At 40.9% G+C, this 17185-nt stretch overlaps 1 protein-coding gene across 1 annotated transcript; it reads right to left on the bottom strand.

Annotated features, from left to right (window-relative positions):
- Window positions 1-2033: 2033 nt before the first annotated feature.
- Window positions 2034-16820, bottom strand: Uba4 (Ubiquitin-like activating enzyme 4). The gene is made up of 11 exons (XM_028174089.2): window positions 16622-16820; window positions 14398-14498; window positions 12836-12969; window positions 12062-12182; window positions 10642-10792; window positions 9915-9995; window positions 7314-7425; window positions 6783-6893; window positions 5741-5844; window positions 4109-4331; window positions 2034-3029 (listed from the first exon to the last, which is right to left on the bottom strand). Exons 1-11 carry the CDS (start codon window positions 16718-16720, stop codon window positions 2875-2877), a joined length of 1392 nt encoding a protein of 463 aa, XP_028029890.2. The 5' UTR covers window positions 16721-16820; the 3' UTR covers window positions 2034-2874.
- Window positions 16821-17185: the final 365 nt, after the last annotated feature.

Raw genomic sequence — 17185 nt, 5'->3', positions numbered from 1 at the left:
ACAAACGTTCACTATTAACTTCCACGGTGAAGGAATAACAACGTGTGATAAAAATTCTAATATACGTAATTACTTGTGGTGGAGCGTCTAGTCAGTCCGCACGGGTAGGTACCACTACCTTGCCTATTTCTGCCGTGACGCAGTAATGCGTTTCGGTTTGAAGGGCGGGGCAGCCTGTACTGTAAAAACTGAGACCTTTGAACTCATATCTCAAGGCGGCATTTACCTTATAAATGTATATACCTAACCCAGCGAAGCTAAAAACCTTAATGCCCCCATGCTAAGATTGGCTTCGGTGTTATGTCTACCGAAAACACACGTGATACAAAAAAATCTACAATCAGATCGTGACTATCAAACCATCTTCAAGAAACAATGACTAACAACCATTCAAACCCAGATCTCGTGATGTAGAAGACTCAACAAGAACTAGAAAGCAAAACAGACAAGTCTCCAGCATCCAATCCAAGGTTCCAATCCACGTCAATCCAATCCAAGGTTCCAATTCAAATCCACGGTTCCAATACCAGCAATGTACATCAGTCCGTACGTTCAAATCATTTTGCGCGCGCATACTTTGATTTTCGTAGCCAATAAGGATGACTTAATTTTCATGTCGTATAAAACAGATGAGCGTATAGGCCACCCGATCATTAGCGGGTGCCGTCGCATGAGAATTACGAGTTTTTGTTTTTGCAAAATTTGTCATGTTCATTTCATATATTCTATCTTTATACGTAAGAATAGCAATAAAAGGTTGTGATTAAATTATATCATACATATCAACTAGTGAAAGGGTATTTGGTTTAAGCTTCATTTTGCAACTTTATTTGAATGTGGTAAACATAATTTATAATTGACTAGCGACCCGCCCTCGCTTCGCTTCGGAAACATGAAATTTTATTATTGATTACTTACAATATCGCATAAGAAATCTCAAAAATAACAGTATTTCTCGACTATTTAATGGATGTTATTATACATATAAAACTTCCTCTTCAATCACTCTATCTATTAAAAAAAACGCATCAAAATCTGTTGCATAGTTTTAAAGATTTAAGCATACCTACATAGGGACAGACAGATATAGGGACAGAGAAAGCGACTTTGTTTTATACCATGTAGTGAAGTTCAATTAAAAACATCGAACTGTTGATGCTGATAGTAATGTAAATGGAAAACGGACCTTTAATTATAAATATAAATTCGTGTAATAAGCGAAATGTCGTTTAAATCAAACAGCTTTTCGCCCTTCGATATGATCACCATATGATCTTAAATTACATCAAGCAATTATTACTTAAGTGCAAATAAAATTGCATTGGCGATGAAAATTTTAAGACAAACTCAGTGTTCGATGTTTTTGTTCATTCCGAAATTCCCAAGACATACATATAGATACGATAAAGAAATGAAAAAAGTCACTTGTATTTAATCTAAGCAACAGATGCAAATAGAATTCCGCGCCAAAATGGAAAACAGTTTTGCCAATATAACAAAAAACAAACAAACTACAATAGTTCGGAATCGTAAACAAAATTTCAATTCTCGATATCTCTATTCTATTGATATCTCGATTCTTCTTTGGGCTGAATGGACATTGCTAGTTAAATCATTTTCACTAAGACGATTTATCCAAATCGTGAACGCACAATACAAACTAAAGACAACCATAAAATAGACCTTACTTATATCAAAACTGTCAGTGTGCTTAGTGCGAGTTTTTTAACGTTCTCGCTAGCGTAAAAGTTAACTCAACTTGTATGCAGTAGGCTATGCCTGTGGGCTGATTTACTCGCCGAGCCCTTCGTCGCGAGCGACGGGTTCGACGAGAACGATGACCGGATTTTGAATGGTGAAGAACGTTAAGAATTTATATTATCTAATGCCATAAAGTTGTGGTGCGATTCATAAATGCACATAGCGCCATCTAGTGATGAACTTGGTAAGTGTATTAAATATTAACCTCCCCCCCTTCTTTCCTTTGCAGTCCGTTATTAATAATAATATTGCCGGGGAAAAAAACAACGATACTGTATTCAAAGTTTATTGCAAAAGGTTACCTATATAAAATGATAACATATTCATTACTCTTAAATCTAATTATCGTTTATGGAGGGTAGAGATAAGGAGCTCCATCTTGTATAGGGGACAGGTTGATAGAGTGAGTTATTGTTCGAAGACTCACCGAAATAGCACTAGGTTTGGGAAATGGAAATGTGTGATGTGAAGTGATGTGTGTTGATTTAAATGAAGTGTGATAGTCTATGGCGCTGTTTTTAAAATCCCTCCCCTCGTTACTGTGGCGGCACCTTAATTGGCTGCCTTTCAGCGGACACTTTTTAATACACTAAGATTGTGATCCTTGCTTCTGCCCTCCATATTATCGATGTGACGAATTAATTCAATAGTGACACCTGTCAAAATTGACAGCTGTCATTCGTGCCGAGGCGGCTCCGAGCGAATTTAGCATATTAAGGGTTTGTAAAGGTTGGCCGTCGCTGCCCCCCCACACGTTGGGCTTGGCTTGGCAGTGGGTGAGAGCAACGTAGCTTGGCTCGCCATGTTGTTCGCGACGTTGCGAAGTGACATGGTAGTCTTAAGCCGACGGTAAGTCTTAGTACAATAACTGCCCTCTTCAGAGAAGCGGGTTTAGGTGTTTGGGGGGCGCCATTACTTTTAATGGAACCGTGCTTATTTTGATCGCGCACTCACTAGAGGGCGCTAAACCCTTATTTCCGCTTACGGACCAGCCTCAGCAGCAGAACCACAAACTCGTATCCAGCTCATAAAGAAACAACGAAAGGTTTTTGGTCTAGAACTTAAAAGCTCAATTTCCCGGCGTCACTATTGAATCGATCCGCGCGGAGCCGGTCAGTAGACTGGGAAGTCCGGGTCGACATTCTTCGACCAGGAGTGCAATCCTCCCACCAGATCCTTCACTTTACTCCATCTCTCCTTGTCCGTCACGTCTAGAACCTTCTTTGCTACGACTTGAGAGTCGTTTCCCCGTCTACATACAAAGACGACTGGAAGAGAACAAACAGACAAACTCAACCGCAATCACAAGCCGCCGTGTTTTATCCAAATCGTGGCCTAATGGACGAATAGTCCGCCAGTCTCGTACTGAGGCGACCGTAGTAAAAGGTAGCTAACACTAGTTCATGAATTATATGGGAGTCGCATCGATTAGATTTGCCTCATTACTGATGATGAAGCGCGCCGTGAGCCCACACCACTGCCCTGGGTATCTCTGCGTCGAACCAGACGCTGTATGACCCAATTGAAACTTCGACCTCAGTAATCAAATTGGGTGACGTCATACGCGCTGTAATTTCCTTGAAATTAACATTGAGTGGACCGCGCACCATCGCATCCTACATCGCTAGACAAGTCGAAAAACTTCATAACTGTATCGACATTATTCATTACCAGCAGCAGAGTCAATTACACAAAGAGCACAATCGGAGCCAAGTGGATAGACTACCAGACAGCAACGTGCCCTCCGCACTGAGCTCATCATCAGCCTATAGCAGTCCACAGCTGGACATATGCCTCTCCAATTGCTCGCCACTGAGCACGATCCTCGGCTTCTCTCATCCAGCTTCTGCGAGCCACCCTGCACAGCTCATCACTTTACCGGGCCCGAAGGCGTCCCTCACTGCGTTTATCAATTGGCGGCTGAAAACACTGAGCTTTGAAGTCGTCGTGGCCTAAAGGATAAGACGTCCGGTGCATTCGTATGTAGCGATGCAACGGTGTTCGAATCCCGCAGGCGGATACCAATTATTCTACTGAAATAAAAACTTAACAGATGTTCACGATTGACTTCCACGGTGAAAGAATACAATGGTGTAATAAAAATCAAACCCGAAAAAATTTTAATTTGCGTAATTACTGATGGTAGGACGTCTTGTGAGTCCGCACCACGGGTAGGTACCACCGCCCTGCCTATTTCTGCCGTGAAGCAGTAATGCGTTTCGGTTTAAAGGGTGGAGCAGCCGTTGTAACTATACTGATACCTTAGAGCTTATATCTTAAGGTGGGTGGCGCATTTACTTGGGTTGTGAGCTCGTTCACCCATCTAAGCAATAAAAAAAAAGCTCACCTCCATCAAACTCCTTGGTCTTCTCGATCAACTCCTCCAAATTCCGGTGCAAGTTCTCCACGGGGTAGTTGACCGAGCCCTGAATGTGGCACATCGCATACTCCTGCTCGTTCCTAACGTCCACCACGAGATGGCGTCCTCCTCGCTCCTCGTTATTCATCATTACGTTCAGTTCGTTGGCGCTGACCCGATTTTCCGGCGGCAACACCTCCAGATCCAAGTCCTGGAATCGAATTTGTGCTAAAACCACGGGCCAGTTAGAGACGCGTGATCGAGATGGGTCAGGCGGGTGATTGGAGTTGCCCGGAGTCCGTGGACATCTGACACGAATACCACCACATATATCGAGACATAGGATTCAAGTTTCAATACGTCTTTTGAACCAGAACACGTGAGTGCTTTGCGGAAGAATTGCCCACAAAACGCTTCCCAGATAAACTGTTACTAAACCAAGATCAGTTAATTCTAGGAAAACAGTTTCTATAAGCAGTGGTTCGGATCAGTTGATGCTGTAACCTCTTCGGGAACGATTTTTTTAAAGTACAAAACAAAAAACTGTTTGTCTGTAAAGTCGGTTTACGGACGATAGTTTTACGTGATAACGTCATAAAGAAACATTGCTGAAAAATTGCATACTGTTATGAATTGAACTGAATTATTATTATTTTGTATAATACAAATAAGGAGTTAATTGAAAATAACATTTTTTTCGATAAATTAACGGTTAGGCCGATCGTGCCTCTCTATCGCTTGTTCCGCGCTCTCGCTTGCACGCTCAAAAAATATTAGCATTGTGCACTTCTTCTCTATATTCTCTATAAGTGTGAAAAATTTCATACTTCTCCGTCCGCGCAATATTCGTAAAAAGGGATACAAAGTTTTTGCTTCACGTATTAATATATCTATATGTTAATAATATTATTAATATATCTATATATTAATTACTATATATATCTATATATTATTAATATATCTAAATTAATATAAATAATGCATAAAAGATACATTAAATCAATAAAGAAAACATTACACACACTACATACCATGTATTTGACGCACACACGCATGCATACTATTTATTGTCAAACTTTTGTTCTTGACGTCTGTTGTCAAATTGAGAATAGATTAAATAATGTTTGTTAATATTTTTTATAGTGTAGTCTTGGCGAAATTTGTGATTGTAGAAGTATAAAATACAATCATAATAGTGTACAAACTTACAATTCCAATTAATTATAGTCGAATTTCGACTACTGTGGGACCTCTAGTTCTATATAATATTTCACTCATTTCTTCGCTCTAATATCCAGACAGGAATCGAGAGGATAACAAAAAAAAAACACATTTTATTTCGGTTCCCTATAAAAAGCGTGTTAGGGAAGGTAAGGAGGTAAGCCATCCGAGGATACCGCACCGTCTCCTACGAGGCGGCGTGCTTGCTCGCCGGGGCGCCTCCCTGGGACCTGGAGGCGGAGGCGCTCTTGTCGACTACAGGTGGCGTAGCGACCTTCGCTCTAGGGGGGAAGGGCGAAAATTTTGGTCACCATGGTCGAAACCGGCTTGGAACCGTGATGATGATGATAATGATGATGTTACACACAGTATGTCGGCCCGCAATGCAGGAGGCAGTACCTTCTCTTTGGCCGGCGCATTGCAGAACTGCTCATAATCGATCAGGCTGCCCCCGCCGCGCTCCCCACACGCCACGCACGCGGGTCTCCTCGGACGCAACTTTACTAAAAAGCAATTGGATACTGTTACGCCGGTAAGAGTAACACCATCTGTCATCAGATAGCAGAAACGAGTATCAAAAGAACTAGTAAAATCTAGAACGTTCGACAAGTGTAACGCCATCTATTGTCAAATAACGGAAACGCATATCGCACTACCGGGAATGTTCCCGAAAATTCTAGATTTGTCGTATCGACTATATAAGCGTTGCAGAGATGACATGAAGGCAGTTAGTTATCTGAACTACTCGAAGCGAAACAGCGAACGGAATATCTGAATTGCGAATTTTAAAGCGTTTCTTAAGTGTTCTAGGTTTTAAATAGAGTTTTAATTTGTACTTCGGTGAAAGTTTTATTTATTTCGAGCCTCAGCGCGTAACAACACGCATGATCCGCAAGTGATCGTGTGCACGCGGCGCTATTGCGACCCCACGTCTCAAGCTGGGTCACGAGCTGGTCTCAAGGAAAGGGGGCCTTGTCCCGCTAGGGGGCGGGGGGGCAGCCACTCCGCGCTATCTATGTGTATTTGTAGGAGTTTGCTCTATACAAGCATTACAGTCCGTCTGATGGGACTTTATTTTTATTATTTGTTAAATAAGTGGACAAGCTCACAGCCCCCCTTGTATTTATTGGTCACCAGAGCCCATAGACATTAACAACGTAAATGCCACCATCCACCTTGAGACACGAGTCCTAAGTCTCAATTCTTATAACACACTTGCTGCCCCATAATTCATACCTTCACGGCAGAAAAAGGCAGGGCGGTGGAACCTATCCGTGCGGACTCACAACAGTTTATATTCGTCACAAATATTTGCTCCCTACACGAGGAAGCCGCTCACTCGACACGAATTTTTTTTTCACCTACTCTCGCGCGGACGGTAGCGTCGCATAGCAACCGTTGCCATGGCAACCGTCGTCAAGGCAGCCGCCGTGCTACTCACCTGCCCTAAAGGTCGCGTCCTCTCCGTCGAACAGCAGCATGCGGCCGACCAGCAGGTGCCTCTCGGTCCTGCCTATCACGTACTTTATCGCCTCCAGGGCCTGCAGGGTTCCTGCGTCGAGCGACATATACGTGGGGAATCAGAACTTTTTTTTAAAGTCAGGTCATTACTTATGACGTCACACGTGGGTAACAGTACGAAGAGCTAAGCATTGATCGTTTTATTAGACTAAACTTTGACCGCGGCCCAAAGTGCGCATGTCATTATGTTTACATGCTCCAATGACCACTAGCACATGACATATCTATCTCCATGACATATCCTTCTTCAAACGAGGCTTGTGGAGAGTACTTAACGGTAGACAGCGGCTTGGCTCTGCCCTTGGCATTGCTGAAATCCGTGGGCAACGGTAACCACTCACCATCAGGTGGAGACCGCGTGCTCACCTGCATACGAGGGCAATAAAAAAACCAATGCTCTATTTAGTCCCTATATACACAAATATGAGCGTCCTCGCTCCGGAGCACCCACCCACGGTCCCCGGGACGGGCCCGGCCACCCCGTGGGCGGAGCAGCTGCCCACCGCAGCGGGAGGGGGGGGCGTGGGGAACACGCAGCGGTAGCAAGGCCCTATGTACGTCTCCTGAAATAAAAAAAAAAAAACTATCACTAAGAAGTCTTGGATATCATATAAATCACACTGTAAGACTCGGACCAAGAATACCTCTGTGCCAACTGAGGTTAGCTTATCATTTAGGTAAGGTTGCAATGTATCGAGCCATTACGAAGGAAGTCAGTCGAATATAACTCGTCAAGTAATACTTAGTCTGGCCATAAATACTGTTACAATTAAAAATAAACAAAATATTACATTTGAATTTGGAATCTGTCATTTTTATATGATTGCTCATTGAGTTTTCTCATTTTGGCGCCAATACATTGTACAATATTTTGCGATATTAAAATGGAGTGAGGTGATAAAGAGAACCGAATCGCTGTGATTACATTACACAAAGTAGGTATGGAGACAAATGCAATTTTTAAAACTCTCCATACGCTTGGTATTAGTAAAATGTTTGTGTACCGGGCTATTAATAGGTGCAATGAGACCTCCTCTGTTTGTGACAGAAAAAGATTTGGCCGTCCACGTAGTGTTCGTACGAAAAAGGTGGTCAAAGCAGTAAGGGAAAGAATTCGAAGAAATCCTGTTCGAAAGCAAAAGATTTTATCTCGGGAGATGAAGATAGCACCTAGAACCATGTCGCGTATTTTAAAAGATGACTTAGGACTTGCAGCCTATAAGAGACGTACTGGTCATTTCTTAACTGATAATTTAAAAGAGAATAGGGTGGTAAAATCGAAACAACTACTGAAGCGGTACGCAAAGGGAGCTCATAGAAAAATTTTGTTTACGGATGAGATTTTTTTACAATTGAGCAACATTTTAACAAACAAAATGACCGTATCTATGCTCAAAGCTCTAAGGAAGCTTCCCAATTAGTCGTGAGAGTGCAACGTGGGCACTATCCGACTACAATGATGGTTTGGTGGGGTATTAGCTATGAAGGAGTGACTGAGCCATACTTTTGTGAAAAAGGTATCAAAACATCGGCACAAGTGTATCAAGATACCATTCTAGAGAAGGTAGTGAAGGCCCTTAACAACACCATATTCAATAATCAAGAATGGTCCTTCCAGCAAGACTCGGCGCCAGGTCATAAAGCTCGGTCTACGCAGTCTTGGTTGGAAACGAACGTTTCGGACTTCATCAGAGCTGAAGACTGGCCGTCGTCTAGTCCCGATCTTAATCCGCTGGATTATGATTTATGGTCAGTTTTAGAGAGTACGCCTTGCTCTTAAGCGCCGTGATAATTTGGAGTCCCTAAAACAATCCGTACGATTGGCAGTGAAAATTTTTCCCATGGAAAGAGCTTCTATTGATAACTGGCCTCAACGCTTAAAGGACTGTTTGCAGCCAATGGAGACCATTTCGAATAAGCTTTTTATATTTTAAATTGTTTTATATTTATGTATTAAACTAACACACTGTAAAAGTTTTTTTTTCCTACCGAAGCTGATAGCCTTGAAAGGCTATTTCAGCGGAACCTTAACTAGTAGGTGAGCTCACGGGGCTCAAACCTGACGAAGTTGCTAACACGAACCCTAGCAAGAGCCGTACTTCGCAGAATCTACCACCGGATCTTAAACGCGACCCACTGAGAAGATCCGACGAGAAACTCAGTGGGCTGTGTCTGAGGGTTGTAAAAGTAATAAATGTTATTTGCAATATAATCTTTTTTTTCCTTTGTAACAGTATTTATGGCCAGACTAAGTATATACATACAGTCGCGTTATATATTGTTACGCGCTGGAGTTCGGGATAAACAAAAAAAACTACCGAAGTGGAAAATTAAAACTGTATTAGCGTTTAGAACAATTAAAACACTTTAAAATTCTCAATTCACTTCTTCCGCTTCGCTTCTGGTGATCCGTTCGCTGTTTCGCTTCGAGTAGTACCGATTACTAGCTGCGTTCGTGTCATCCCTGCAACGCATAAATAGTCGATACGACATCCCTAGATTTATCAAAAACATTCTGGGCAAGTCGAGCAGCTTCGGTGTGTCTTTCTGCTATCTGACAATAGATGGCGTTGTACTTCTCGGTCGTTCTAGTGTTACTAGATCCTTTGATATTCGTTTCGGCTATTCGGCGATAGATGGCGCTACTCTTACCGGCGTAACAATATTGTATATGAACCTCGTAAATCAGTGTTCAGCAAGTGAACCCGTATCTAATAATAAATAAATAACTAAATAGCGTTTATCTTAACTTTGTCTGAACTTCCACTGACATACAAAATCATAATTACCAAAAGCACAAAGCGCAAAAAAAAACGCTAAAACTCTTAATTAAATACACAAATTGCCATTAGAGATCTTTGGTCGCGCACTCCATATGGTGGGGAGTGCTCATCGTGCTCTTTTCTTGGATGCTGCACCTGGTGACCTCGGGTTCGTTGTGATGCTGCTGTTGTGACCACTCGCGACCAGGGGAGCCCTGAGCTCACCTCGCGGGGATCACACATTTTCCACGTACAAAGCTAACAAGCAGCTGTCCCAACCCCCCACTGACCTGGTGATGGTCCTGTCTCCTGTACCCGTATATCGTGAGCTGCCCCTCCATTTTCAAAGCGCTTCCCGATATCAGAGGGATCTGCGAACATACACATATTTCTGCCGCGAAGCAGTAATGCGTTTCGGTCCGAAAGGCGGGGCAACCGTTGTAACTATACTGAGATCTTAGAACTTATATCTCAAGGTGGGTGGCGCATTTACGTTGTAGATGTCTATGGGCTTCAGTAACCACTTAACACCAGGTGGGCTGTGAGCTCGTCCACCCACGTAAGAAATAAACACACGTCTTCGTTTTTCGCTTTATTAAGCCCCATCGCCATCTTGACCTTTTGTTCTCCGTCCCTTTCTTACCTATAAATACGTCCCTTTCACCCTAAGTGTTCCGCACATATTTAAGACAGTAGGTAGCGATCGAAAAAACGATCTTTGTGACCCAGAATGACCCATAATCTACTGTTGATATCGACAACATCCCTCACCCTCCCACTGCCACGTTTCCTAACCTCGTTCGCAACAGCAGCATAGCACAACCCTTTCCTCAATCAGATTATTCTCAAAGGTCCCTCTCTGTCTTTGGAGAAGTGGCAGGAGTCCTGGTAGGTACCACAACACCAATATTCCATCACTTTTAATGTGCAAACTTTGACATCTAAAGCTTCCCCACCACCGCAAGTGGTATGTCTGAGCCACAAGCTGCAGCTCCGGCGACCGTAAGCGCCACTCACCTTTAGCATAACGCACAGGTCGTTCAACAGATACCTGGTCGGGACGTTGTCGCTGCAGTCGAGCACCAAGTCATAAGCTGAAGCGATTTGCTGAGCGTTCTTCGAGTCCAACTGAACGTTGTATGGTGTGATTTTAATTTTCGAGTTTATACTGAAAAATCGCCACGATTGAGCGATTAGGTTAATAACCTTTACAGAGGGTAGAACTAATGGTAGAACCTCTTGTGAGTCCGCACGGGTAGGTACCACCACCCTGCCTATATTTGCCGTGAAGCAGTAATGGGTTTCGGTTTGAAGGGCGGGGCAGCCGTTGTAACTATACTGAGACCTTAGAACTCTTATCTCAAGATGGATGGCGGCATTTATGTTGTAGATGTCTATGAGCTCTGGTAACCGCTTAACACCAAGAAGGCCGTGAGCTCGTCCACCCATCTAAGTAATAAGAAAAAAGAACTCAGAAGCACCATCTTGTATAGGAGGGACCAGTTGAAAAAGTGTTCCACTGTAAAAAGCGAGTGTAGGAAGTGGAAATGTAATGAATATAGCAGTTTTAAACAAAATGAAGTGAAAATAAGTGCTGGATTGAAAAACTTTTTTTTTTTGTGACTTGTATGGTTTCAAAATATGCAGTATTAATAAACTCAACTATTTATTTATTCACGTAGGGTGTTTATTTCTTTCTTGATTTAAAACTTACTCTAATAGTTTATGGCGCTTCCATTTGCTACTGTGGCGCCACCCTACAGCGGACACTTTTTAATATGCTTTCTTTACTTCTACCCTCCATAGTATCATTGGTTTGAAATAAGGAAGACATTTGTATTATATTATTTGTTGTATTCTCAGCGGAACTACATACACCGCGCTCACAACAGAGCCTCTTGTGAGCCCGCACGGGTGCTACCACAATCCTCCCTATTGCTGCGAAGTCACAAGTACCAGTTCCAAGAGTGGGACAGTCGTTATAATATACAATTGAGACTAATATCCCATATCGCAAGATAGGTGGCAATGTCGCCCGTGGACATCAGCAATGGTAGGTGTGCACTGATGCGGCTAAATACCTAGCACTTTTGTAATTTTTGTTAATAAAAAGTCTCTTTTTTAAATGTAATGAAAGTCGATGTAACGAAAAAGAGACAAGACACTATAAGAATAATATGTAAAATAATTATCAAACTTTGTATCACTATGATAATTAATAAAACCTAAATTTTTTAATTCGTCTCATTATCTTGAAGCCACAAAATTTTAGAAGGCTTCACTTTGACCACGCCTGAATTGCACACGTTTTGTATTATATTTTTTTGACATCTCAATTTGCTCGCGCCTAACGAGCGACGTCAGTTTGACAGCTGTCAGTTTTGACATCTGTCATCGCTATATGTTCCGACCGCGACGGAGTGTTCACGTAACGCACCATCTCAGAGACTCAGCGGCCGAGAACGCCTTGCTGGTGTTCTCGTTGCTTTCATGGTGCAGCAGTTGTCTGTGCACGTTGGTCAGATCCACTGCGTCATAATCCACGATGCCTATTTCGCCTGAAAATTCAATAAAAATACTTTCGAAATATAAAACAGCTCACTGAGTTTCTCGCCGGATCTTCTCAGTGGGTCGCGTTTCCGATCAGGTGGTAGATTCTGCGAAGCATTGCTCTTGCTAGGGCCAGTGTTAGCAACAATCCGGTTTGAGCCCCGTGAGCTCACCTACTCGCCCGGTTACGCTAACATAGCCTCTCAAGGCTATCACAATTTCAATTATAGGTCAGCCAGTATGCATATAAATGAGACTTCGAACGAGCCTCCACATTATGATACCATTCATCATGGCAACAAATATAAAGACAAGTCATGCAACATTGCTGGATTTTATATACAACTAGCTTTTGTCCGCGACTGCGTCCGCGTGGAATAGTTACTTTAGCATAACGCTAAATTTTACCCCCTTCTCCATTTACGTAAAAAGTGAAAATATTTTGAAGCATTCTTTATTGGTGTTTCACTTGTGTTGGTCTTACCGTGATGTTATATAGCCTATGGCCTTCATCAATATATGAGCTATCTGACCCTGAAATAATTTTTCAAATTGGACCAGTAGTTCCTGAGATTAGCGCGTTCAAACAAACAAACTTTTCAGCTTTATAATATTAGTATAGATAGATTAAAACCATGAGGTCAGTTTATAGTGACCTTACCAATGCCCGCCCCGGCAAGGTACATGGCAGCCGGACATCCCAGGCCGCCGGCTCCCACAATCAGTACTTTGGCAGAACAGATCTTAACCTGTCCTTCGACGCCGATGTCCGAGAGAAGGATCTGACGACTGTACCTGCAAAAGTATACCAGCCAGTCAGATCTAAAGAGCAACAAGTCTGATGCTGTAATGAAATTAAGATAAGCGAGAGAAAATTGACTTAAAAAAAATGTGGTTTTAATTCGGCATTAACAATGCTACCAAAAAAAAAAACAGTTCTCTGTTTTATTTTTGGCCGATTTTAGTTATTTGAATGCTTTATTTTGAAACGAAGTTCCTTATGGGACGATGCGGAGGGGTACCCTAACCGTGGAAAAACGTCCGTAACGTAAGATTTTTATTAGTAATGCACACAGTGTACGACTTAACTTTGTAATAACATACAAAAAATAAAACATATTTTTTTATCATTCATTGACCACGATCTCAGAGCGTTGGTTTGCGCAATAGACTAACTCTTATGCAAACAACCGTGAATGAAGTGTACCATAATAAGTTCGCACGTTACCGAATGACCGTGGGTTGTTGCGAAACCTCCAGTTTTATTTTCTTTATACCTCGAATAGAACTTAAAATTAATATTTTTATAATAAGGAACATCGTTCCTATCCGGTGTCCCACGACACCACACATTTTTTTTAAAGGACACCACATTGGAATGATACTATCATGTTGAGGGATAAAAGACTATTTAATTGCTTTAAGCGACATTTTTGTAACATCTCCTGTAATGTTAAACAAAACGGACCTTTAATTACAAAGATAAATGTCGCATATTAAGTGAAGTGTTGCTTAAGCCAAACATAACTTTTCACCCCTTGTATACATGTTGATGATGAGTAATCTGAGAAAAATGTTTTTTATTTTTATTGCCCTTGTAGGCAGACAAGCATACGGCCCACCTGATTGTGAGTGACTACCGTCGCCCATGGACTTCAGCAATGCTAGGAGCAGAGCCAAGCGGCTGCCTACAGTTTTACAGGCTACAATGTGCCAAAGGATACAGACATATGTACTTGGGTAAAGTTAATGAGGCAGATAACTGACTAAAGTACATTCGGATCATAATGATTACAATTAAAAAGCAACATGCCATTGACAGACCGACAGACAGACAGTCCAGAGATTGATTGACTGGAGCATCGTTGTAAAGTAATATCGCTTTTTTTATTGCTTAGATGGGTGGACGAGCTCACAGCCCACCTGGTGTTAAGTGGTTACTGGAGCCCAGACATCTACAACGTAAACGCGCCACCCACCTTGACATATAAGTTCTAAGGTCTCAGTATAGTTATATTATTATTAACGGCTGCCCCACCCTTCAAACCGAAACGCATTACTGCTTCACGGCAGATAAAGGCGGGGCGGTGGTACCTACCCATGAGGACTCACAAGAGGTCCTACCACCAGTAAAAAAATTATTAAATTATTAATGTCGCTCATACAATTTATACATTGGTAGGTAATTAGTTAGTAATAATTTCCGTCATGAATACCTATTACCTTTCTATCGCCCATTTCGGAAGACAGCCATCTACTGATGATTTTGAAGCATCACTTATCGGCTGACTGTGATTATTTAATTCTTTACTTGATTGTTGATCCTAAAAGTAAATTTTATGTCAGTTTAGTTCCCTCCGCCACAGATATGTTTATAACAGTTGATTAAAACAATCCCTTGACAATCTCATTGGTACTATTGATTATATTAGCAAACCATGTCTTCAGAGAAATTAATGATTTGTTTAGATAAGCAATGGCACTGTTCTCAGTTTAACATTGTTGGTTTTATTGCCTGGAGCATACGGCTCACCTGATGGTGAGTGATTACCGTTGCTCATGGACATCAACAATGCCAGGGGAGGAACCAAGCCACTGCCTACCGCTTAACACTTTCCACAAGCCTCGTTTGAAAAAGGACATGTCATAGCACTCAGGAAACACCGTAGAGTGGGAGCTCATTCCCAAAAACGGATGGTATGCGGCAAAAAGCTCTCTGGAAACGCACTGTGGATGAACGCAGTGGCTCCAGGTAGTATAGATAAACTCTACTCCTGTGGCGGTAGGTGCGATGAAAAAAACGAGATGATGGTATCATCTCAAACAATTCCTCAGAGCACTCCCCATGGAACATACAGTACAAAATACAGAGGGAACTGAAGTCCCTGAGCCGACCCAAAGGTTCCAAAGATCCATGAGAATGGCTACATCAGTAGGCAGTAACAATTCTAAATGGTTAATTTTATTAGACTATTAATAAACTTTTTCCAAAGGCTATAAACGTTCTAGGTATGATTGGAATTCAAATTTAAATGTTGACTTGCATGATGTGTTAGGAACCATTCAGAATCAAACCTCAGTCTGAAAAATATAAAATATATATTACCCATCTCTGTGTATTAATGTAAAGAAAACGCTTTATCATTTAAAAAGTCTCAAAAAAAAACAAAAAAAAAGTTTTAAAAAAATTAATTTTCTTAGCAACATCACACATCTGTCTGTCATTAATTAAAAAGATACTTCAATTTTGTATACTATTTTAAATATTCATTTTAAAAGATATTAAGGGCTTTACATGTTGTTACCATAATACATCACAGAAAACGAAATTTGTTGTTTATTCATTCTGAAATATTTCATATCATTATACTATTAATATAAAATTCGGATGCATTTTTACTGTGTAAATGTGATGAAGTTTTCAATATAACAAGAACTTCACTCAAACTTACTCTTGGAATATTCTTGCCAAGAGTATTCTTTTTTTTTTTATTGCTTAGATGGGTGGACAAGCTCACAGCCCACCTGGTGTTAAGTGGTTAATGGAGCCCATAGACATCTACAATGTAAATGCGCCACCCACCTTGAGATATAAGCTCTAAGGTCTCAAGTATATTTACAGCGGCTGCCCCACCCTTCAAACCGAAACGCATTACTGCTTCACGGTAGAAATAGGCAGGGTGGTGGTACCTACCCGCGCAGACTCACAAGAGGTCCTATCACCAGTGAACCTGGAACAGCATGAAACCCTTTTGTGAGCAGGGTGCAGCTAAACCTTCTAAGAGGTTCCCACGCCATGGAGGCGCGTGGGTATGTGGTACTGAACGATCCGCAGATGTGATTTCTGCAAGTTTTAAACAGACTTTTACTTGTCCACAGCTTGAACGAAAAATGCTTTTAACTCTTTTGTTCCTAGATCTTGTAGGTTGTATGATACTAAGTTCTCTAATGCTGACATCTTTTGTTTGTAATCCCAGCATGTAGTAGAAATGCTATTTTGGAAAATTATCAATTATTGAAGTCCGATGAGTATTATTAAGTTTTAAAATGTAAGTTAATGTACATATGTGTGTATTGTGTTGCTTTTGATTTTTTTCTTGTTTTTTGTGTAAACTTAAATTTCCAAATTTTTCTCTGTTTACTTTCTACATATATGTGACATTAATGGTGGAAACTTGTTTGGTTATTGTTTTAGCTATTTTTTCAATATTATATGTTTGTTTTGTACTGTGGGTTTCCCAAATAAATTAATAAATAAGTGTTAGGAGCGAACCGCGAGATAAGTAATTGTTCCAAATACGGATATGGGAAATTTCTGGAAACATTACATTTTAAAATTAAATCAAAAGAGTTTTAATGTATAACAGCTCAGTTTAACAGTTCTGTTATGTTTGTCAATCATACACAGGTGTTTCATATATTTGCAATTTAAATAACATCGGCTTACATTAATCAAACTTTTTAATTCCTGAAGTTCATTTTCCTTTTCTTTTAAAAATTCTCGAAGTTCTAATATTTCCGTCTCTAAAACACTGACTCTGTCCATTTCGTATCAATATAATAAAAAAAATTCGTGAACAATAACGGCAGAAGAAATTACACACTAATACTACACTCAATTACATACGATTACGGCGGCACCTAATTTTTTTTTAAGAGATTTTATGACCTGGTAACTGAGACCTTTAAGTCATGTCTTATTTTAATCTATATTCTTAATTTTATGAAAAATGATATTATGGAGTGAAATGAAATGAAGATGATTAATTTGAGACATTAATCAACTAGGATGAAATTAAATGAGATGATATGAGATGAAATCTAATCTCAGTAAAATGGTGGTCATTTACTAAGATTTTTCAGTGGACTTTTTGGAGGATCACGAGAAGTTACGTCCAGCGGCTTTGTTTCATTTTCCCACATTTGTGCACTTTCACAGATATTAAACGGTTATTAAACCACCATTATTACACATTGAAACCCGAAGAAACACTAAATAGACAAAATAAAA

Source organism: Bombyx mandarina, chromosome 11 (genome assembly GCF_030267445.1).
Source record: "Bombyx mandarina strain Sakado chromosome 11, ASM3026744v2".
Taxonomy (NCBI): Eukaryota; Metazoa; Arthropoda; class Insecta; order Lepidoptera; family Bombycidae; genus Bombyx; species Bombyx mandarina.
The sequence above is the reverse complement of the archived record's forward strand: the minus strand, read 5'-3'. Positions and strand labels throughout refer to the sequence as shown.

Coding starts and splice junctions, on each gene's coding strand:
- Uba4 (XM_028174089.2), bottom strand. CDS start 16,720: ATGGACAGAGTCAGTGTTTTAGAGACGGAAATATTAGAACTTCGAGAA. Junction 14,499..16,621: donor AATTAAAAAGTTTGATTAAT/GTAAGCCGATGT, acceptor ATTTACTTTTAG/GATCAACAATCAAGTAAAGA. Junction 12,183..12,835: donor CCTTGCCGGGGCGGGCATTG/GTAAGGTCACTA, acceptor TTGAATTTTCAG/GCGAAATAGGCATCGTGGAT.